This window comes from Gavia stellata, chromosome 4 (assembly GCF_030936135.1).
Source record: "Gavia stellata isolate bGavSte3 chromosome 4, bGavSte3.hap2, whole genome shotgun sequence".
NCBI classification, from domain to species: Eukaryota; Metazoa; Chordata; class Aves; order Gaviiformes; family Gaviidae; genus Gavia; species Gavia stellata.
The window spans coordinates 16,655,208-16,680,009 of NC_082597.1; the positions used below are offsets into that span (position 1 = coordinate 16,655,208).

The window sequence follows — 24,802 nt, forward strand, 5'->3', positions numbered from 1 at the left end:
CATAGCTGAGCAGGGACTTCACACTCTTGACAAGTGAAAAGGGAATTCCTATTTAAAACCTTTAGGGGTGGCTGCTCTTTAAGGGAGTGGCACTTTTTTTTAATAAGATTTCAAGGGTTTTTTAAAGATTTTAAGATATGCAGCTTCTCTATAATGGATTTTTTAATGTAATGTATCATGATCAAAGAACAGAAGTGGAATTGTATTTATCTTAGTGCGTGATATGCATTATCACAGTAATATGTAAGGGTCAAGTCCAGACATGGCATTAGAAAGTACCTTCAGCAACATCCATTTTAGCTAGGTCTGGATAAAGTCCCAAGTATACAAAACCTCTATTTCTTTATAAAGTGAACCAGCTAGGTCCCTTGAAATTACAATGAAATTATAACCAACGTGATGTTGAATGGATGCCTATTTCTCACTATTTCCAGACTGTGTGAAATTAGGAAGAGCTTCTAAAATTGCTATTATTTAGTCTCCTCCTTTGATCACTGTCAGATACAACATAAAACATGAGAGGTGTTATTTTTGGAGGAGGCAGGACAAATAGTCCGCTTTCATGTTAAAACTTTAAGAAACAAGGCATACCTGGTAACTTTCCTTGTATTGCTAATTCATCAAATTCATTTGGAAACTTCAAGCCTTCCATTATTCTACCTCCTCCGGTTAAAATGTCATAAAGCAGCAAACCAAATGAATAAACATCAGCTTGCTGATTGTAAATAACATTTCCTCTGGCAACCTCCGGTGCTCGAAATCCTGCAAAGAAATCATTCATAGTTATGATTCATACCAAGCGGAAGCCATCTTTATCCTTTTAAGAGCAAACACTTATCGATGAAAATGTCACAGGAAGTAAACCAAAAATGGCACACTATTTCTGGACTGGCAATAGTTTGCATGTGGCAGACCTCCAAAAATATCAGTGATCAGTATAAAGGGAAGGGGACGGTACATCAGTTACAGAGCTCCTGCACCATTACACATAAAATAATTCATTTGGCAATGAATACTGAAAATGAAGGGCAAATCTGCAGTCTTTACTGAAGGCCTAACATTTAACACTTGAAGTCACACCCTCATGTACAATTTCCAAGACCTAAAGGCACTTTTCAAAGTTGTTGAACTGTTCAGTGCTTTACAATGGATGCTAATATGTTCTCTTTAAAGTCAGGGAACTGTGCAGGTATTTATTGCCTTTAAAAAAAATTAAGACTTACCTATGCATTACTGAAAATTAAAACAACAAATACTTTTAGCAGTATAATTTCAGTATCACAATAACCATACTAAAACAAGACAGAAAAAAATCGTAATTAATGCATGTAATTTAATTTGTTCTCTTGATTCTAAAGAGTATACTCCTTGATTCTTCTAAAAGGGGTTAAAACATGAATAGGAAGAAAGGCCAAGAGGTATAAATCTAGCATCACAACTTGTAATACGATTAGGACTACATTTTGTGATTTTGACTAGAGTATAGATTTGAGTTACTTTGTATAGGGTAAATAAGAAACATATTAGCTATTTTTTGACATAATGCACTGTAAAACAAAGCATTTTTCTATACCTGGTGTGCCTTCGGAGGTTTTTATTCCCATTCGGCAACAATACTGGGCAATGCCGTAGTCAGCTATTTTTGCAATAACCGCTGAATTGGGATACAGGGTAAAGAGCAACACATTGTGAGGCTTTAAATCACGGTAGATGATCATTGCTGAATGCAGGTACCTGTTAATCAAAAAAGTATTTATTGAAAGCATTCATAATTCAGGGATGCATCTATACACACACACTGAATGCATTAGTCCTGCAACAGTACATCGTGCTTTCAAATGTTAAATACTGTGTTAAAAAATGTCAGACATCACCAACATGTCACCGCCTTACTGGATATTGACTTTAGAATTATTCTGAAATACTATTTACTGGCACATAAACATTGCAGTATTTTAGTACCAAGTCTTATCTGAAGTGTCACTGGCAGTTTGAAAACGGAATCTTAGAAGTTTAAGCTTCATCGGTCCCTGAGCTCCTTTGCAGGTTTTGTGGTTTTACAGTCACACTTCAATAGCTCCTGAGGACTTTTGTGGACTTTCAAAACTTTAAAAATGCACTAAGTTAATGTCTTTGACATTTTAATAGGAAATCAACAGCCACATAGAAATTCAACCCAGACCTCTTGCTATTTCTCTACTTAATGAGCGCCATTTTTTAGCAGAAAAAAGTTTGTGTTATATATCAGCTGATCAGTCATAATAATACAAGCATTTGTCTAACCCAGGGAATATGCTGCTTGAGATACAAGAAACGATAAGCTTTTCATTTGCAGTATACCCTACTTGCAGCTGTATCCCGTTTTTACAGCCAACGTAGAAGTCACATTTACCTTAAGCCATCAGCTACATGTAAAGCTATCCTGTGCTGAAGTGTTCTAGTTAAGCTTGCATTGTCTTGTTGAAGCAAACGATCGAGAGATCCTTTAAGGGCTAATTCCATCACCAGCATCCGGGGACGGATTGCAGCAGCCAGCAGAGACACTAAACTGGGGTGATGGAGGTGACAAAGCACTGCAAGCTCCTGTGAATTGTAAAATCAGATGAAATACTGCAAATAGCATAACCTCTGTAGCTCTGAAGTAAACTCAGAAATGTTTTGGAGTGAAGACTTGCACTTTACTTAAGCTTTTTAAGGTCTTCACTAGGGTTGGTATTCCAAGAGCAGCAGTACAGAAAAAAAGGCAGTATTTCTTACTTGTCTTAGGAGCCTGAGGGAAGTATGTTTATTGAAAATCTTTACGGCAACCTCTTCTCCACCATAGGATGCACGGTACACAGATCCAAACCCACCATCACCTTTTCAAAGATAAAATTTAAAAGAATATTAAAAACAAAGGGATATCAACCATGTCTCAAAAAAAATAGGTGAAAGGGTCCAATTTTAAAATGTGTGGATCATCTATTGTGTTAAGCTTCACGATCAGTAATCCAAACACATAAAAACCAATGTCCTAGCATACAAGTTAATGGAAAATCAAAACTCAATAACCTGAAATTCAGAATACCTTAAAAAATATATTTCCTCAGAAAAGAAATCTCTAAAATGTTTTCCATATGTTGCAGAACTGACTTCAATAGGTTTATTCACATAAGCTCTGTAAAAAACACCCTACCAAATAATGCTCACCCAAGAGAAATTCAGGAGCTTCATCAAATTCCAGGTCATCATTGTTCAACATAATATTTCTAGGCAAATCAGCCAGTATCAGATCAGGAGCAATCTGAGCTATTGGAATGGTATGTCTTGGTTGATCTGGATTTACCAAAAGGTCACCTAAGAAAAATAAATGAGACAATTTATAAAAAAAAAAGGGTAGTCATCATTCAAAAGCCACCGAAAGGTACATGGATCTCTGTGAGTGCCTATGATCAATGTACCTAAAATTCAACTCATATGTGTGTGTGTGTATATATATATAAGCACACACACACAAACATACATATATAAATATATGTAACAGAACACTAATTAAGTCTGCCATTCAACTTAACGTATCTTACATGTTTAAGTATTTTCTAGGTTCTGTATATGTACCAATCAAATGTGATAGCAACTGTTGCTATGTAACAACACCAAACTAACCAAGAGATTCTTTTTCTGTCTATAAAAAGAAAAAATTCTCTTAGTACGTAGAACGTCACCATGAATACTGCCTTTTAAATTACTGTTGTACGTGGTCCAACCAAAAGATCTAGTATCAGTTTTACTATGTGCTGGATTCAATTCCATGAATGAAGTTGCATTATCAGTATCATAACAAAACAATTCTTTTCATTATTGCCATTTATACACAACTATACAGAGTAGCTGCAATCTGTCCCATATTCTATACTTATACCGATGGCTCTTATATAAAAAAAAGAACAAGTTGCTTTTGACTCATACCGTAACTATTTTGTACAGAAATGTAACATTTTTAAATAATGTGAAGTACCCAAATGTTACAAAGTGGATGTTGTATAATATTAATCTACATACAGGTATACCTCTATATACCTCAAATGGCATAAATATATACCTTCTTCAGCTTTTTTAAGTAAGTCATCAAGTAGTATTTTTTGGTGTTCTTCACCATCCTGAAAGCTGTACAGAGCCCATTTCTTCAACAGTGTTTCCCCTTCACCACATACATCTATATCCAGCAAACCTGGAAACCATTCTTCCATTAGAGAATCGATGTGATCTACAACTTGCCCCAAAAGGATGCATCCTTTAAGAAACCAAAAGAAGGAAATTACAGCCTCAATCTGCCATACTTGTAATTACAAAGCTAAACTCTACATTCCAAAGGCAAAAGCACAACAAACAAAAATGCCAAGCTGCAATCAAACGGGATCAAAAATCAGGCTCAGGAATAATTAACCTTTTCTGCAAGAAGGTGCCGTAATTTTCAAAAAACTGTCTGGGTTGTTGTCAAATACTGCTGATTCCACTAGACAATAAGCTTCAGGAGACCAATTCAAGTAGATGCCTTGTCTCCAATACATTCTATTAGGACGAAGAGCTCGCTCTAGAAAATATAAAATTAGAATAAAAATCTGATCTCCAATATGAATGTCATATTTTAAAATATGTGAAATAATGGTACTTTAAATATTTAATTATGATTGTAGGTTTATGCAAATAACAAAGAAAATAAAGGCTACAACTTTGCAGACAGAATAGCCCCACAAAAGCTGAATATATGTCAACTGGTGTTCAGTTCTATAATGCATATCCACAAACTAAATATTTAATCAGATAGCAAGTCACGTAGCAGGTGATGCATGTAGGGATTACAGAAATGCTTAGGTACATTCAGGTTCAAATACAGAATATCTTAGGCAACACATGAAAAAAAGTCAGTGATTTAAATTCTCCCTCTATCACACTCACGTGAAATAGCAAGATGCAACTGGAATTCTATGGTCAGGAGGAAATCCTGCTGGCCACACTATTTCTGATGCAGGCCAGGATGCTGTTGGCCTTCTTGGCCACCTGGGCACACTGCTGGCTCATATTCAGCCGGCTGTCAATCAACACCCCCAGGTACTTTTCTGCCAGGGAGCTTTCCAGCCACTCGTCCCCAAGCCTGTAGCGTTGCCTGGGGTTGTTGTGACCCAAGTGCAGGACCCGGCACTTGGCCTTGTTGAACCTCATACACTTGGCCTCAGCCCATCGATCCAGCCTGTCCAGATCCCTCTGCAGAGCCTTCCTACCCTCGAGCAGATCAACACTCCCGCCCAACTTGGTGGTGTCTGCAAACTTGCTGAGGGAGCACTCAATCCCCTCATCCAGATCATCGAAAAATGTACTAAACAGGGCCATCCCCAAAACTGAGCCCTGGGGGACACCATTTGTGACCGGCCACCAACTGGATTTGACTCCATTCACCACAACTCTCTGGGCTCAGCTGTCCAGCCAGTTTTCCACCCAGCGAAGAGTACACCTGTCTAAACCACGAGCCGCCAGCTTCTCCAGAATACTGTGGGGGACAGTGTCGAAGGCTTTACTAAAGTCCAGGTAGACAACATCCACAGCCTTCCCCTCATCCACTGGGCAGGTCACCTGGTCATAGAAGGAGATCAGGTTGGTCAAGCAGGACCTGCCTTTCATGAACCCGTGCTGGCTGGGCCTGATCCCTTGGTTGTCCAGCACATGCCCTGTGAGCGCCCTCAAGATGAACCTCTCCATAATCTTCCCTGGCACCGAGGTCAGGCTGATAGGCCTGTAGTTCCCCGGATCCTCCTTCCGGCCCTTCTTGTAGATGGGCTTCACGTTGGCAAGCATGGTAAGGAGAGAAATAGGCTGCTTACAACCTTCACTTTCTTTTGCACACCACTATGAAGACAAGGCCCTATCCGGATATTTCTAAATTACAAAAATGACCACTGTTCTTTTTTTCACATTTGTGAAGTGGCCAGAAATTAGGTAAAGCAAAACAATATTGGGGGTTAGAGCTTTAACATGCAGGTGTTGGCATTCAAAGCAAACACGCTCACTATTGCTTTTGAAGATAAAGAATTGTACCTCTTCCTGAAAGCATGTAAGGTGATATTTCAAGCAACCTGTTGATCAGCCTTGACCAAAATCCCATAGGAAAGTACGGCATCTCATAAAGCCTGATGATGATTTCTGAATTTTCACAGTGGGGAAGTTCTATAACAGGTCTGTGATCAGACAAACTGAAAGAATAAAAGTATTGGACAGTATTTAATGATGTACTTTATCCAAACTGACTGATGACATACATTATTTATTATGTAAAATGTATTATTTATTAATGAATGAATGATTCAATGATCAGGGACCAGACAGATAGTGTATATGCTTATTCTGCTTGGTTGTGCTAAAGTGAAGTTCTGCTGTAATTTAAACCCAACAGAACCTCACTAACAATCATTAGAAATCAAATGTAAATGTGAGAAAAATCCGAGACACATATAAGGCAGGTAAGACATTTAGATCAAATCTTCCTATCCCAGGACTTTGAAGAACGTAGAAACCCTAATCAATGCAACCATGCAACACTCTCTCCATTAAGCAAAATAAGCATTGTTAAACACGTTAGGGAAATCTGTAACTGAGGCAGAGAAACTGTGTTACCTGTTTCAGACAAAGCAAAAAGACTGCATTCAAATTCATAACGTGTTTTTGTCACCACATTTAATAACTAGACTGTTTGGAGGAGATAATGCCTCTGAGTAACCTGTCTGTGGTTTTCACTCCAAGCAAATAGGCTATAGAAATTCATGGTTATCTTTTACATTGCAATAAATATCTGTAATGATGTCAAGCTAAATTATAATCTTCCTGCTGTAGTCTCAAAGCACGGTAACTGTAAAAGTAGTAACTGTAAAAGTAGTATTATCCTCATAAAGCATTTTATCATTTATACATTCATTTTACCCACCACGCTAGTATGATGTGAGCTTTATCTGCTACAAGATCAGCTTAACATATCTGTGAAAGCATTTACTAAAATGTAGTGTACTAAGTATACATCATGCTTTCACATACCAAATTGCTTTGATGGTCAGTTAAACTAGTTAGCCTGATGGAAGGTTTTTATTTTGATCGATCTCTATGGCTCTCATTTGTGGGTTTAGCTCTTCGCTTACCTGCTTGGGATTAGTAGTTGATCTTCTCCTAATGGCAAAGCAATCTGAAACTTTTCCAGAAGCTTAAAGTATTGTGCCATGTAGATCTTAGGAAACTTGCTCTTCTTTAAAAGGAATTTTTCCACATCTGAACGTTTTACAATTCCCTTAGGATATTTAGAAAAGCCTTCCACTTTCACCATCAGAATCTTTCAAAAAAAGTAAAACAATTTCAGGTGTACAGCCATCATCAGATTGCATTTTCCTGACAAACTTTTTTCCCTGAAATATCTGGTAGCCTATTATTTATGGGGAAAAAATGGACTCCATTTTACAGTGAAACCAAACATTTCCATAATGCTAGCCAGCAAGAAGACAGCAGTGAAAAAATTTAACCTGTCCAAGCCACTAGTGTGCTACCATTCTTCAGTAGCTTTCACTGTTCCATATTATATGCAAATTTATTCTACAAGTTAGTTTGTGAAAGCATTCTCCGAATGGAGCCTATGTACAGTGATTTTTCATATCAGCACTTCACACAAGCATACTGGTACTGACAACATGATCTTCTAGGTATTTTCTCACTCTTAATTCCAGTAGCTTTAAAGGCTTAAACTTACATTTTTGCCATCCCATTTCCTGCACTGAATGAAAGGTAACGTTTCAGAGGTTAGGAAATCTGAATATATATAAGAAATTTTGATAGTGTTTCTAGATCAACATATCAACGATGGTTTTACTCAAGCAGTCAGTCTGCTACTCTCCCGTCCCAACATGTGAATCCATATCACTCGCTTTCCTCTGCCATCAGTACCAAGCATACAATGACCCTTCTTTCCCCATTCTTACTACTTTCATCCAAAGTTCCAGCTTTCACTTCAACCTATGACAACATATTACAGGATAACTTTGCATTCCTGGGGTTTTTCTAGTCTACATGTATTTTTGTGTCTGGTGTAGTTTAAATGATATTGCACATCACAGCGTAAGAACATAGAACCCCTGAGACAGTCAGTTGTCTAGAAAGCAAAGGAAACAAAGATCCAGGTAAACCAATCTGGGCCCTGAGAAAATTCTAGATCATGAAACAGTAAAGAAATGGTGGAGAAGAATCACTAATAAGTTACAGCGGTTTGAGATAGGGGAAAAAGTTCCAGGAATGTATATACAAAAGGTAATCAGAGTCTAACCTGTGCCATGATTTTACATAGCCACTTAGGATCTACAAAATACAGATCTCTTAGCTGTAGCGCGGGGTCTTGAAAATGAAGGAGTACACCTGCGCAAAGAATATTGTAATTAGCGATGCATTTCTCAAGCTCCCTATTAAGCAAAATATACAACCCACTCTGGGCTGTTTTTCTTACGTGATTTGACATAAACAATTTGAATAATAAATACAGCTATTGAATTTATGTCAATATCTCAGGAGAGTAGAATGCAATCATAGTTTATTCAGCTTTACCTTTACTTTCAGACGTTTTGTTAGATTTGTAATCTGACTTGGGTTTTTGCCAAGCAGGTATGCTCTGTGTAGTTTATTACTTACTCTTACGAGGTCTGTACGGCACTAAGATAAGCTGTTACATACATTCACCTAACCGCTACTCTATTCAAGCTATTATAGTTCTTCAGAAACTGTGCTGTTTAACCAGCAGATATGATGTTTTCAAGGACGGGTAAGAAATATAAATTGTTACAGTAGTGATCCTATATATCATGGAATTCCTTTATGACATAACAACCTGGATTATCAAACTAATGTTACCCAAGCTTAAGCATTTCAGCTCAACACCTTGTGGCAACCTTGTGCGAGATTTAAAAATGCATACAGGTCTGTCTGCTGCAGATTTGCAACAAAGTGCTAATAAACATACACTGAAGATAATATTTTACCTGATTCATTCAGAAAGTGAATCGCGTGAGGGAGTTCATTTTCATCTAATTGTAACTGGCTTTTTTGTACCAGTTCCAGTAAGCGTTTCTGATCAATCACGGGAAATTCAACTGGGACATTTTTACGTTCCAGCAAAATTCTCTTCTCCAGCTCCAGGTAGCTGTCAGGAATTAGCTGACCAACCACTGGTTGATCTCTGATCTGTATAATTAAGAATAATAATCTTAAATGTATTAATTTATTCATGTGAAATGCAGACAATAAAACTAAGATGCAAGATGGGTACGTCCACTCTATAGTAGCAGCAAAAAGGAACAAGAACACTCATTTATTGACTAACATGGCTTCTGAAAGGTAGATGTAACTAATTCTTCTTTTAGAATTATAATATGAATGTCTTTCTATAAAGGAATACTCCAAGAAGAAAATATTTCCATATTACATGTACATAAAAAATAAAAAACTATGTCTTCTGAGAAGTTCAAAGAGCAGCTTTGATTTGAAATAAAAGGAAAATATTCACTGTATGAACAGATGTACACTGTATGAACAGTCATACATCTCAGGTTAACACAAGACAATAGGCAAATGAGTAAAAAAAAAGATACGTCTTGTAATCTGTAATATCTCTAGACAAGTCTTTAGATAAACTGGGGGGGAAAAGCGCAGTAGCTCAATCAAAAGTCTCCACTGCTGATAGTCAGTGGACAAGAGGAGAGGAAGAAATAAATTTGGTGAGGTTAGTGACACTTAAGGGAAACACAGGTGGGTGCTTTGCCCCTGTTTCCTGAGCCTGAGTTCCTTCCTAGAGACAACCTTTGACCTTTGGTATTAGCTAGCACCCGGCCAAGTTTTGCATTCTCTACAGGTGCTGAGCTAGTAATTTTTTTTTGAGGAAATGGGAAACAATTTTCCCAACATTTCCAAATTGGCTTCGTATTTTGTAATATTCCTCTCAAAGAAATTAAACACCAATGCACTGTAGCATTTTTACGTGTCAAAAATGTAATTAGTACCTTGTGAAAATGTAATTAGTACCTTGTGTAATTTCAAAGACTTGGAGCACTTGATGACAATGTTGAATACTTAACTCACTTTGTCTAACTTCTAAGCAGGTACCTTGTAACACTCCTTTCACAAAGTGTCTACATTATTTATGGAAATTATCTCCTTTCCTTTATGCTACCTTACATTTATGTAGAAGTTTAAACATCAGTTTAAGTCATAATCGCAAGAGAAGTGGATGTTACAGGAACAATTTTTAGGTACCGAAGAGTGAAATACTTTCAAAAAGCAGAACGTCTCCTGAGTGTTGAAGAAGTATGGTGAGATATAGGGCTACATATACCTTTAAAAACACCATCTCTATTTGTGCCTACTGGATGTATGAGAAGTGGAATTAATCCATTCCATGTGAATAGGCCACCTCACTGCCATTTAGCACTGGTTAGCTATTCCTTGAACTGTGGAATGAAGTTAGGCAGATTATGGATGTGGCTAAGATGGTAGTTTCTGAGAGAGAAACAAGAGGTGTGTGCACTCTTTCTCTCCTTTGTAACACTTCCAGTGTGAGACTGGTAATAAAAACAGCATTTGCTCTATAAAATATTCCGAGCAGTAATTCAGAAGAAATTTGGGCTTTGCTATGATTTATGAAGTTTTGCCATTGACTTCAGTAGCACAGGACATCACCTTTTCTCTTTAACATGTTATGACACCCTGCGTGTTTGACGGATGCACTCCTGTTTGAGCTAACTCAACTTTGGTCCAGGCAGATGCTCAGCAAGTAATCCTAACTGAAGTCCATCCTATTGTGTGAAGCTTTCAGTCAGAACACAGCACCAAAACCAAAAAACCGGTTTGACTGAAGACTGGGCTGATAAGCAGCCAAACCAGCAGAAAATCTAACTACAAATCAGCCACTATAAATAGCTGCGGCCATCGGGGTCCATTGGGCTCTCCCCCCATCGCAACTGGCTGTGTGGCGGGGATCTCCCTGGAGTAGGGATGCCTCTCAAGGTTATCCCTCGAGGCTGAGACATCCCTTACCTGACACCAGACATTGATGGGTTGGTAAGTGACATTTTTTGCATGCATATAACATTTAAGATGCATACAGTAAGCTTACGTGATAATCTTTGTATCCCATACTAACTTTAAGTGTAATAAATAGTATTGACTGCCAATCCATTTGTACTTACTAAATATTTTACACACCTGACTTTACTGATTAGAAGTCAATAAACTAACTACTAGATCAGATCTGTTTGAGTGATCTCTGACTCTTCTCCTGTGACAACATGACTGATAACGTATAAATAAAAAATGTATATTCTTTTTGCTACAGATTGGATCCTGTCTTCCTATAAGCTCCGTGCCTGGGCTAGTCTCTTCATACTTGTCATTCACACTTACAGCTTTGTGCTGTGGCTAAGAAGACAGCAGGGAATGAGTAGTAGGCATGACTTAGGTGTTCAAAAAAGGTGTAGACATGGCACTGCGGGACATGGTTCAGTGGGCATGGTGGTGTTGGGTTGATGGTTGGACATGATGATCTTAAAGGTCTTTTCCCACCTTAATGATTCTGTGTGATTCTGTGATTCTGTGACTTTGGAGACAACAGAACCACGAGTGCAGATTCTCCAGTTTAGGAGGATTACTCAGTCCAAGGGGTCTTCTTTTCCTGCTTTAATTCACTTTTCTCTTTCCAGGAATAGTTTCATATTATGTAAAATGAAATTAGTAAATGGAGAATTAGTTGGCTTTCAGAAATCCCAAAATCTTATTTCCTGGTCCCCTGAAATCTTGCAATACTTATTATTGCAATTGCATGTTGCCATCCAACAAAAATCAAGCTTTGATCAGATTTCTTTGTAAGAAAAAGATGGCCTATTTTTAATTAAATATTCTATTATTGCCCTAATGCTTGAAAACAAAACTTAGCTGAGATTTTTACTAAGTTGACTTTTTTGGTAGAAAATGAAATGAAAACAAAACTGGTGATTCTCCTTCATTATTTTGCTGTGTGTAACTTTTTAGAGAAGGCAAGATGAGTTTGCTACGACACTAAAAATGTATTTAATTATGTGTTTAATTAATGTTTAAAAATGTATTTACTTAACTAAAAATAGTATGTTTTCAACATTATGAACAGTATGTAGCTTACCTTGAAGTGAAGACTCTCCTTTATTATGATTTTCCTAAGTCTGATAATGGAATCGGATTCTTCCGTAGCATTCACAAAGTGATAATCTTGGATTGCTGGGAAGCCTCGCTTATTCAACAGCTCTCTAGTAATTTTACTCATGCAGGCCTTACGTTGCATTTCATCAGAAACATCTAAATGAGTGCCAACAAGAATGACGGGGGACGTAGAAGCTCGAGCCTGTTAGTAAGATCCATACAGTCGATTAACTCAATAGCGAATGTTGATGTTATTGTTTTACATCCACATAAAATGTGAGCAATTTAGTCAAAACAATCAATACAATGAAAAAAGCAACTGTTTCTCCCTCTTTAAATATACCTCTTCTAAATAAGTTTGAAATCTGAAATACTATTTCATGTCTTTATTCAGAGTAAGTTTAAACTGCAATCCCATATAATAGCCTGGACTGGATAAGGCAGTAAAAATGCATCAGCCTATAAATACGAAACATACTTTTTAACATACAGAGAGCAGTCTATTTCAAAATAGAAATATCAAAAAAAGCTTTTTCTAAAAGGAAGCAGTGTAGATCCGGATTTCATACTTTGCAGATTAATAACATTGTCAGTAAAATAGAGGGACAACTGTATTTTTCATTAAAAATGCCCAACAAAATGGAAAAGCGAAGGGTACCCTGCTAGTTGTCATCGGAACAGTGCAGCAATGAAACACCAGAAAGTACTGCATAGCAAAGGAGAACACATCAGAAATGGTCTTCATCAACACTAAACTGACTGTAAACCTCTGTCCTGTATCACTGCTTAAGGTGAAAATAATGAAAAGGACAAGTTTAACAAACAGGATCTTTATGTAATTTCATTGCCCAGCCATGACTAACTATCATACAAAAGGAAAAGACATGCAATGCTTACCATGGGGTGATTCCATCAAATGAAAATAAAACACTTAGAGCAAAAGAAAAATATAGAAACAGATTCTCGGATGAATTTCCCTACCACAGTCCTGGAATCATTTCTATTAACAATAGGATGCTAAGCATACACTTAACAGCATGATTTCAAACCTGCATCTGGTCAGTTTTAAATCAGTAAAATTCTGATTTCCCCAGAATTTACAACGGTATAAAAGAAAAAGCAGGTTTAACTCGTCATCCCTTTAATACTACCATTTTCTTATTTTTATCAGTCAATTCAAAATATTGCCAGAACATATGAACTATTCTTTTGCACACCACTCTGTACCATCTTAAGTACAAAATGGCGCTGATCATGTCTTTGCATGTCTACAAATATTTTCATATCCAATATATGATGTATTTCGGCTCTTGTTTCATCTTACTATTTTTATTTGCTGAAGAGCTTCTTTCCTCTTCCCGTCTCTAAAAATATTTGTGGTTAATTTGCGGTTCACCAACAGCTCCCTGGGAAGTGGAATTCCATTCTGTACATATCTATGGCTTACCTTGATGTTAAAAAGCCACGGCTTCATAGCATCCACCTCTGCTTGTCCTTTGCTGAGATCATAAACAGCAAGATATAAAGCTCTTTGGGTCATAAAATGAGGATGGGTACTGTAGAACTCTTCTTGCCCTAATGATAAAAAAAGGCAGCAGAGCAGTTACTCTCAGATCACTAATTCACAAATGAAATTAATGCTTACAGATAATTATCTAAATTGACAGGAAACCTGTAATAACTATGAATTTTAGGTAGCTCATTGACTGAAGTGTAGTGTTGAAATATGTAAGCTACTTTGAAATCAAGAAGTGTAAGATTTAACGACTAGATAAACATCATTGCTGCAAAGACAGCTTGAAAAGTCATGATTCTTAAAACTCTGATACTGAATTTCTCCCTCACTCCTTCCTTCCTTCTTCCCTCCCTTTCTCCTATCCTTTCAGCAACTTCAAAATAAGACTCCTAAGTTCACATGATTAAGCACTTAAAATCACAATTGAAGCTGGACATTCAGCTTGAATGTTGCTCTTCTGTGCTTATCCATTTTGATAGAGACTGTATTTAAATGATCATGGACCAATATTTAGAAATAACTTTTCTATAGCCTAAAATACCCCTGAATTTTAGACATGTTTCTGGAGTCCCCCAAACTTAGAAAGTTTTCCAAAAGCCCGAAGTTCAAAGACTCCTCCTAAGCACTTTGTTTTCTGTGACCTTACAAAACAGTGATACTGTAGAGCCTAGAGAGACCCAGACTATAAAAGGGAGAAACAGAGTTGAGTGGAAGATGATTCTTCTGGTGACTACAAGCAGTTTCTTACTATTGTGAGATGATGGTTCTAGAATACTATGGTTGAAAAGAGTGGTCAGACCACATCTGGGGATGAGAAATTCCTGAGGCTTTATATTAAATTTGAGGGATTAGCTGCCAATTTACAGAATTCACTAATTTATAAGTTGTCACTTGACTTTTGGTGTAAGTTTGCATGATTCTACTGTCCACAATTCGAAATTTCACAGTCTGACTCCAAGAATAAGTAACGCATTAATGTGTTAGAAAAGACAATAGTAAAGGACAATAAGGTCTTGAAATACCTCCAAAATCCCACACGTTTAATATAAGCTCTTTCTTCATTTTGCCTTTCCCTTGAATGATCCAGTCTTTTACATCAATGCCTACTGTGGCTTTTGGAGAGCCCAATTCTGTTCGTTTGCATTTCATTAGTTGTTGTAGCAGGGTAGTTTTCCCACTGCCAGTGTTTCCAACAATCATGAGCTTCATTCTGTTATAAGGTACAGCCTTCTTCAGTCGTTGTTGAAGAAATCTGGCATAAAAAAGTTTGCAGAACTCACAGAAGTGTATAATAAAGGAAAATACCAACAGAACTCAAGACCAAGGAAAAATCTAAACCCATACCATTTTCTTCAAATATTCAACATCTGTTTGATACTACTGGGATTTGAACAGTCTATTCTAATTTCTGATTTGAAAGTGAAAGCTTAATTCAGAATGTGTCTTTTTTTGTTTTGTGATTACCTAAAAATGTGATATGTGCAATGCACTTGGGTACACAAGAAACATATTAGAAATAATTGGTAAGCACCATTTATTGCATGGTTTATAGAAGCACCACATTCAAGAAGTAATGCTATTATAGTCTAAATCACTATAATCTATTTTATGTGTGTGTGTTGATATGATATGAAACGATATGATACCTTCCATAGAGTAGTATGATGGATTTCATACAACGAATCAGCACGTATTTTCAAAAGGATATGTTGTCTTCTTAATGCTTGCTGCATATCCCAAGAAAGCAAAACAAGAATATTCAAGAACAATAGGGCAACAAACCTGATAATGTCTCTGGCTTTGCATCCCACATGTTTGAAGTCTAAATTAAGATGGAGTCCTTCCAAAGGAAGATCCCAGACTTTGGACAGTCTACCCATTTCATCTGGAAAGAATCTCAAATCGGGATTATGACTTACATCCAGAGAAGTCAAGTTCTCTAGGAAGCCAATCTGAGGAGGAATCTAAATAAAAGAACATTTAATGGGCAATTAAATGTTAAAAAAAAAAAAGTATGAGCGTGAATACATTAAATTTAACAAAATTGGTATTATTTTTACCATTGTAATTGAATTTTTTTTAATAAACAGGCGTAATATCCCACCATAATAGAAAAAGGAACTCATAATGAATTCATTATACAAACTGATTATATGACACATTCCAGACAGAAAAGCTTAACAGAATGTAGTGACTTTCATTCACAGGAAGTACTATTTGCACTTACATACTATTTTTCTAATAGAATTCACAGTGATATGAGTTGACATGAAAATCAAATGAACATTGAAAAATTGCATTCAATTGAAAAGTTATTTCATTTTCTTTTGGTAGAATCTTACACTTTACCTCCTTTAACTTGTTGTGGGACAGGTGTAGCTTTTCTAGCCTAGACCATGCACATGCCTTTTCACTCAAGTCCAAGATGTCTATTTGATTATGATTAAATAGCAGCTCCCTTAAGTTTAATGATTTCCAGTGCATTGGTGCAGGCAAGCTTATGATCTTGTTTTGGCTTAAATCTACTGATCGCAAACTAAAAACATGAAAATAGAAAAGAGATAAGTTAGCAAATGAAAAAAATAAAACTGATATTAACTGGAACTGTATTAATTTTTAATAAATAAACAAATGGCTTAGATATCAGAGCAGTTTTCTGACAGGACTGTAGATGGAAGAAGACAGAGAATTACTACTATGAGTGGAAGTAATTAAGATACTGTAAGTAGGGCTTCATTACCTCAGAAAAAATTATAGGAAAATACATATGATTGATTCAGTATAATAGTCTTTCAGTGTATTTGTCTGTGAATGGAATTGCTTGGTCATGAAAATAAACATCCACACTGTACTGTGTGTATGTGTTTCAGATAGTAAATTAAAGAGTCACTTTAAGTAGGTGTACATATTGCTATAATAGTCCACTTCTTTCTTTCTATGATTTGCAGACATGCATGGCTCTGTTCAGATTAGTAGAAGACACAAATAAATATGGTTGACACTCCTGTAGTGCAAATATTCAGTATTTCAACTGTAAACAGTATAGTTAATATACAATTATACCTAGGCAAGAGAGAATAGAGTTTAGCTCAGGATTCCAGTTACAGGTGAGTGCAGGACCATGGAGTACACTGTTACGTGCAATGTCTAACTTACTAGAATAAATGTATTAAAAAAGGTAATTGCAATCTAACATAATACTAATATGTATTTTCATGGGCTTTTTTATACATTTAAAATTAAAAGAGAATCAATGGGGAACTTGCTGGTATTATCAACTTTCTAGAACCCAAGATTCCACTTATAAACCATGGAGCCTCACAATGTGATCCGAACTGCTCTCTTTCTTGCTCCTACCTTAGGAGACTAACATCAGTTGGTATGGGTACCTTACTCTTTTATCAGAATGCTTCTATGAATATATGTTTGTAAATACATGTATGTGCATAAATTATATAGTTCAACTACACATGTATTTAAGAAAATAAATGAAAAAGAACATTTCATTTCTGTAAGTCATCTGTCGGACAAATATGCTGTTTATGTTACTGTGGAACATGAAGCATGCAAAAAATCCATGCATCTCCTTATTGATTTGTCTGAGCTGGGAGATGTAGATCTGGAAAGCTGCACCTTTTTCAACACATCCATTAAATTTGCTGCTGTGAATAGAAACATTAGTATGCTGAAACAGTGTAATATCACGTTAATAATGATGTGCTCTATGTAAATTTGATTAACGTAAGTTCACAAATCTGCAGATCTGCCGTCCCCATGGCCATCAGCACTCACATCTACCCACATCTACCAGATAACTGATCTGATCATGCCTTCCAAGCACGCCTTCCACAATCTGATTCTAGTGACCTATTAAGGTCAGTAACTTCTATAAAAAAAAGCAGAAGTCCAATTTTCACATGAGTAATGCTTTGAAGGTATAGCAAAATAAATATCACGTGAATTTTTATCACAATTCCATCTAGAGGAAGTGTCATTCTTTGAGAATAAATATCTTGTGATATTTGGAAAGTGAGAAACTAAACTCAGCAGCCTTGTGCAAAAGTCTGCAGAACTTCTTGAAAAGGAAAAATTGCCAGTATCTTTACTGTTGGTTTCAAGAAAATAGTAAATACATTCTGGTCTTCTCAGCAAGAATTGTCAGCTTCAGCAGTCAAGCAATATATTTTCAATAACAATGATTTGAATCTGAGGAACAGAATTTCTCAAAATAATGAAAAAAATGTGACTGATTTGTCTTCAGTTAAAAGCTACTAAGTTTTGCATTTAACCTGTTAGAGAAGATTTCCTGAAAATCAGTAAAACATGCAGTATTTTCTGCTTAACAAAAGTCTTGCCATCAGATTTTCTTCATCAAGAACTTGACATTAACTTCAATAAATAAAATAATAACTTACTGTGGTAGAAGAAGAATTGCTTCTGGAACATTAATAAAATGATTTTGGGATAATTTTAGGCTTGTTATGCTGGATGACAAGTCAGGTATTATTTCTAGAGCAGAAAAAGAGGTTAATCCTATTACTTTTCAGAACTGTTTAATTTTAAGACTGAAATTTTCTAAAATCAAAGACAGACCAGAAGATCAATCTATCACCTTCTATACACAGGTCTTTGTACAAGCTACCAAAGGCAGAATCTGAATCTTTTTCTTAAAGCTTATTTAAAACTAAACTTTCAAAACGAAAGAAGTTTAGAACTGAGTTAACGTATTGGCTTTTATCACATTACATACGATTTATACTTCATTTCATATTGGCATTAAACACTGAAATAATCTTACTTACACTTTACTGTATTGCCAGTATACATAACATTCCCGTAATTCACCCAGTGAGTGGTGGGTCTTATGCATATAAAAATGATTCTAATGGTTCAGCTGTGTTTAATGCAGGTATAAGAGCTACCTTCTGATATATTGTGACAATAATTTCAAATGGAAGATTTTATGTTGAGAAGACAGAAATAAATTCTGACAGTAACTTATGAACTCCTGCATTAAAATCTCATTTATGTAATTTGTATTTTTCATAGGTACATTAATTTTGACACTTTTGCATAAAATATGCTAGGCCACCGAAACACACTCTGAACTCAATTCAATTGTTTAAACACTGGGTTCTAGTGAAGGTGATCTGCCCTGTGGCACCTGAGCTCCCTGCACATGGCTTGGAGATACAACACAGCAGCTATGGAAGACCTGCTTTTTCTGGACCAGAAGCTGTAAGCCAAGTGGGATAATTCAGGCCATCTCAAATGACACCTGCGTTCAAGGTAAGTGAATCAAACATTCTATCTTATCCAGAAGACAATGCTGGATATAGCGTGGTAATACTTAGAATCATTTAGAAAAGACCTTTAAGATCATCAAGTCCAACTGTAAACCTAACACTGCTAAGTCCACCATTAAACCACATCCCTAAGTACCACATCTACACATCTTTTAAAATACCAGGGATGGTGACTCAACCACTTTCCTGGGCAGCCTGTTCCAGTGCTTGATAACCCTTTCAAGTGAAGAAATTGTTCCTAATATCCGATCTAAACCTCCCCTGGCACAACTTGCAGCTGTCTCCTCTCATCTTATCATTTGTTTCTTGGGAAAAGAGACTGACACCCACCATGCTACAACCTCCTTTCAGGTAGCTGTAGAGAGCAATAAGGTCTCCCCTCAGCCTCCTCTTCTCCAGGCTAAACAACCCCAGTTCCCTCAGCCGCTCCTCATAAGACTTGTGCTCTAGACCCTTCACCAGCTTCGTTGCCCTTCTCTGGACATGCTCCAGCACCTCAATGGCCTTCTTGTAGTGAGGGGCCCAAAACTGAACACAGTGTTCAAGGTGCGGCTTCACCAGTGCTGAATACAGGGGGACAATCACTTCCCTGGTCCTGCTGGCCACACTGTTTCTGATACAAGCCAGGATGCTTGTATGGTAGGTATTTCAGTACAGTATTAACCATGTATTAGGACTAGATTTGCAAGCTAACTTTGAAGGATTTCCTCTGCCTTGAACCTTCCACAACAGTATGCATGATCTCAAGTACACTCAACCATTTTTACAGCACCCAGTACAAATGTAAAAACAAGATGAGTTACGCCGAGTAAGATCAAATGTCCATCAAGCCCCATTGGAAGTATACGGCTTCCAACAGTGATCAAAAGCTGATGCTTAGGGAACTGCATAAACAAGGGCAAGCAAATGTGGTATTCTCCTTTTCTGTTCTCACAAGACCCCAAATGCTGGTGGCTGAGGAATTTTGTGACCTGGAATGGTTTGTGGAAGGTGGATCGTATTTCCACAGACACTTACCGAGAGCATTCATCCTGGCGTTGAACTGCTCCAGTTTTGTACAGCCCATGAAGACATTCTCAGCAAGGGATGAAATATTGTTCTTACTAATGTTTAAAATTTTCAGTTCTTTCAAGCATATGGGTGAACACAAGGATGAAATTTTGTTTCTATGATAACAAGAAGAGAAAAAAAATCCATGTTTTATTCAGAAACTATTAGCTAAAACGTGAAAGTAAAGAGTATTGACCTGATAATGCTATCCTTACACTGGCAAACTGAAAATAAGACTTCTATCCATAGAAAGACTGACCAGTCAGCAAAAATACTGTAACATGTGGCATGGAATAACATGACTGATATTACGATTGTTTTAATTAATTTGGAAAGCAAATGTCAGAAGGTACTACAAGGTGCCATTTCCTGATTACATACTGCAGCTCAATCCCACACAAAGAGGACTGTTGCATTTGTGAGTAGTTCTGTTAACTAAAGATATAAGTTTGCAGGATTATAATCACAGAATGACTATCAATCTAAAAAAAAAAAGAATGGAATTCCATATAGAGGATGCAATTTTGGATGAGTATATAATGTTACAAACAACATATTCTGGGAAGAACAACAACAGAAAGAGACAAAGATTCTGAAAATACAGAGATAAAATAACAATGCAGCACTGTTTTGCAGGGGTAATATTGCTAATAAAGTTCAAAATAAAGCTAATGAAGAAATGCAACAGGATTTTGAATTTAAAATATTGCTTTTGTAAATTTGACTCACATATTTAATACTGCTTGCTTTAGTCACATATATTGCTATCCTTACACTGTGTGAACTTCTGTGTAAAAAATATCACCTTCTTATTTAAAATAAATTATGGAAGATTAATGAGGCAGTATCTGCAGTTTACAAAGTTATCAATAATAGCATTCTTAAGAATTCTGTATAGTTATGAATTATCTCACTCACTAACAAATATGATAAAAAGTGCTGGTAAACAAAAAATTACATATTTTCTTTGCTTCTGTCATTTAAAACATATCCATACCAATAAATGCAATTCCAGAAATCATACTTCCAAAAAACCTTGGGTGAATACGAAATACATTGGAAACTGTATTTTGTATACAGAAAACCTAGTTGAACATGTTAGACAACACAGACAGTCCTGTGGATGGATAGTAAGGCAGTAGAAAGACGTTGAACTACATTTTTAGTACGTTACTGAAACTGCAGTGCTATTAGATTCTATCAAGGCCCACAGATATTCTCATGTAATTTGTAATACAAGACTGAAAATTGTAGCAACTTACACATTGGGAAGACAATGTCAGTGTTTCACTGCTGACTAAACAATCCTTTCCATATTATAACAGTCATCATTCTGGATGACAAATATTTCATTTTCTATTATGCTTGGTATGCTAAAGTCCATTTACCAATGCAACTCACCCTTCTAGCAATAGCTGTTCCAGATTTTCAGCTACATTCGTAAGAAATTCAGGAATGCACACCAGCTGATTGTATGAAAGATTAAGTTGTTTTAGAGTTGGACATCTGAGGTATGGATCCAAAGCAAAGGAAGGTCCGATGTCATTTCGAGAGATATCAAGATTTGCAATACAATTCATTTTCAGTAAATAAGTTGGAAAAGAGGTAAATCGGTTACTGTGCAAATCCAAGTATGTCAAGCATTTCAAGTTCTGAAAGAAAAGGATAATCTGTTTTTAAAAAGTTAACGAAAATATGAATTTATAGGTTTTAAATTGAGTTGTATTTTGTACAATTTATTAATTCACTTATATTTCTCTCACTAGGAAAAATAGCAGAAAATAGCAAACATACCAATGTAACCCATAATATTGCTATTACAGGATAAAATATAAAGCATTCTTCAAAATTAATTACCTCAGTTTCATAAAATTTAACAGATATGAATTGTCACAGTTCTTGGTTCCGTTTACGTTATTATATTACTCAATATAATATGTCCTAAAGCAGTTCTCTGCAGTAAATGACTTAAAATAGTTCCATGAAAATATTTTTATTCCTAGCTGAACATAAATCCACTGAATGAAAATGGAGTGAATGTATGAAGCATGCAAAAATATACACACATATTCATGAGTAGTATTTTTATGGGTACATTGTTAGAGACAAACAATTTATTGTAACTAATCTCAACTTGTACTACATAAAATTATGCAAAATTACTTCACACAGTTGTTCTGGAATGTTTGTAAGAGCATTTTGGTGGAGCTCCAGTTTCTCAAGATGTTCCAGATGACTAGTTAAGCAGCTATTCTGGCTGATGGCATCGATGTTCTCCAGCTCATTTGATGAAAGATCTAGTGATTTAATATATTCTTTCTCTGAGATCAATGAAGAAAGACTGTCTGATGGTCTTATATGTGGTGGAAATTTTGAGATGCCTTCTATTAAAACAAAAACATGGGAAAAATAGCATAGTTTAAATTATCACGTAATTAAAATTAAGATAAATCAGTTTGGGATCTAAAGATGCAGAAGACAGTGAATGTTTGGATATTGGTTAAGATCCAAATCCATGAAGACTTCTATTAAGAGACAGAAATTTATAAGACAGTAGGGAAGAGATGGACGCTTATGCACTGCACAACAGAAGTAGCTTTTGAAAGCTTATAAGGGTACTCAGGAAATTTCATTGCCTGTTTAATTCTACATAAATTATTTGTGAAGTCCAGGAAAAAAAAATTCCCCATATACGCATTATTTGTACTCCCCTGTAGTATTTCCAAAATTTATCCTCCTCTTTGTAAACAAATATATAATCTGCCTAAAATCTTTGCATGCTATGCGTGTGAAAGCATTAAGGATGAAAAATCTGTTATATATGTTAAATTGTATGATCTACTTACTGGGGGATTCATCTGAAGGCAAGAATTTTCTTCTTTGTTTCATTAATGGTTCATAATCTGAGCTAGGTCCCTGGAAAATCCCAAAAGAGAGCAAAAAACAGTTATGGACATATGCAGATATCTGAAATGATCTGAATTCAGTAAATTTCTTTTTATTGTGGTTTCTTTTTATGAGAACTTCCAGGGGGAACACAAAGAAACTGTACATTTCAACTAAAAATAACAATTGGTCACATCTTTAAAAAACTTACTGATACCTGCAATATGAAAGAACAGTAGATTTAAAGTGCAATGGAAGTAGTGCACTTTTGGCAACCTAAAATGACTTTCACTAGGGTGATAAGATGGAGCAGGATTTTACAAAAAATCTGTAGGGAAGCCAGTCTCTCCAGTTTCCCTTTACAGTCAATGGGAAGAGACAAGCTCCTTTCAGAAGGACCTGACTTTGATTCCACTGATTTGCCCTCTTATGTCTTCTTAAGGAATCGGTCTCTCTTCATTGATCACAGTAGCACGCTGAAGATTAGCCCAAGAGTTTCTGTATCTGCATTTGAACATCAGACCGGAATTTTGAGCAATTCACAAGAACGTGTACTTTTTATTGATCAGAAATTTTTGCTGAAATAAACTCTCATCTGTACAGTGATCTGGAGCACAGTAATTTTACAGCAATAGAAGGAAATATTAAATGGCAACAGCGAGACAAGAGCCCATATGGTTACATGACCTTTCCTAACACTTGATTATTAACAATTTTGCTGTAGGCATGTGCTGGTTTTCATTGGGATAGAGTTAACTTTCTTCATAGCAGCTAGTATGGGGCTGTGTTTTGGATTTGTGCTGGAAACAATGTTGATAAAGCAGGGATGTTTTAGTTATTGCTGAGCAGGGCTTACACAGAGTCAAGGCCTTTTCTGCTCCTCACACCACCCCACTGGTGAGTGGGCTGGGGGTGTATGGGAAGTTGGGAGGGGACACAGCCGGGACAGCTGACCCCAACTGACCAGAGGGATATTCCATACCATATGACGTCACGCTCAGCATATAAAGCTGGGGGAGGAAGAAGGAAAGGGGGCACATTCGGAATAATGGCGTTTGTCTTCTCAAGCAACCGTTATGTGTGATGGAGCCCTGCTTTCCTGCAGATAGCCGAACACCTGCCTGCCGACGGGAAGTGGTGAATGAATTCCTTGTTTTGCTTTGCTTCCTTGCACAGCTTTTGCTCTACCTATTAAACTGTCTTTATGTCAACCCACGAGTTTTCTCACTTCTACTCTGCCATCCCACCTAGGGGGAGTAAGTGAGCGGCTGTGTGGTGCTTAGTTGCCGGCTGGGACTAAACCATGACAAGGTAACACAGATGAACTTATAGAAAGACTGGAATGAATAAGGATCTGACTTACCACAGAGTAGGAATGACGTGGCAAAGTAGGAGAACCTCTTTGAAATGCCATTTCCCTACAATATAAGTCAGCAACTGCAATAGAATTGGACTTCTTTTTTGTAAAAAGTGAACCTTCACTACCTAGTACAAAACAATAACACAGGAGGACAAAAAGGTAAGAAAACGTATTTCAAGATGAAGCTCAGAATTCAGCTGTAATATAGATGCTGACATACCAAGCAGAGATACATTTCAAAAGCATCAATATTGGCAGGATCTCACCAGTTAATTGTGTGTGCAATAGGCACAAGAATGTTGTCAACATGTTTTAGAGTACATAGGCCACACTAACCTGACATGCTCCAAATAAGACCTGCAGCTTGTTACATTGATGCTTCATCATTTAAAATTTCCAGCGGGTTGGGATTATTATACATGTTTCGTAACACATCTTTGCGCTACTGCAGTGTAAATAACT

General features: G+C 36.5%; 1 protein-coding gene across 1 annotated transcript in view; it reads right to left on the minus strand.

Moving 5' to 3' along the window:
• LRRK2 (leucine rich repeat kinase 2) overlaps positions 1-24,802 on the minus strand; it is a 72,049-nt gene that overhangs the window by 14,281 nt on the left and 32,966 nt on the right. The window contains exons 21-42 of the mRNA XM_059816542.1: positions 24,344-24,465; positions 22,941-23,010; positions 22,258-22,478; positions 21,496-21,746; positions 20,062-20,210; positions 18,154-18,247; positions 16,088-16,274; positions 15,521-15,702; positions 14,761-14,990; positions 13,670-13,797; positions 12,206-12,424; positions 9,039-9,240; positions 8,333-8,421; positions 7,164-7,351; positions 6,073-6,227; positions 4,427-4,573; positions 4,082-4,273; positions 3,190-3,336; positions 2,758-2,858; positions 2,393-2,583; positions 1,574-1,734; positions 592-762 (exon numbers count right to left, since the gene is read on the minus strand). Of these exons, the coding sequence (XP_059672525.1) occupies positions 592-762; positions 1,574-1,734; positions 2,393-2,583; positions 2,758-2,858; positions 3,190-3,336; positions 4,082-4,273; positions 4,427-4,573; positions 6,073-6,227; positions 7,164-7,351; positions 8,333-8,421; positions 9,039-9,240; positions 12,206-12,424; positions 13,670-13,797; positions 14,761-14,990; positions 15,521-15,702; positions 16,088-16,274; positions 18,154-18,247; positions 20,062-20,210; positions 21,496-21,746; positions 22,258-22,478; positions 22,941-23,010; positions 24,344-24,465 (3,597 nt within the window). The remainder of the gene's footprint in view (positions 1-591; positions 763-1,573; positions 1,735-2,392; positions 2,584-2,757; positions 2,859-3,189; positions 3,337-4,081; positions 4,274-4,426; positions 4,574-6,072; positions 6,228-7,163; positions 7,352-8,332; positions 8,422-9,038; positions 9,241-12,205; positions 12,425-13,669; positions 13,798-14,760; positions 14,991-15,520; positions 15,703-16,087; positions 16,275-18,153; positions 18,248-20,061; positions 20,211-21,495; positions 21,747-22,257; positions 22,479-22,940; positions 23,011-24,343; positions 24,466-24,802) is intronic.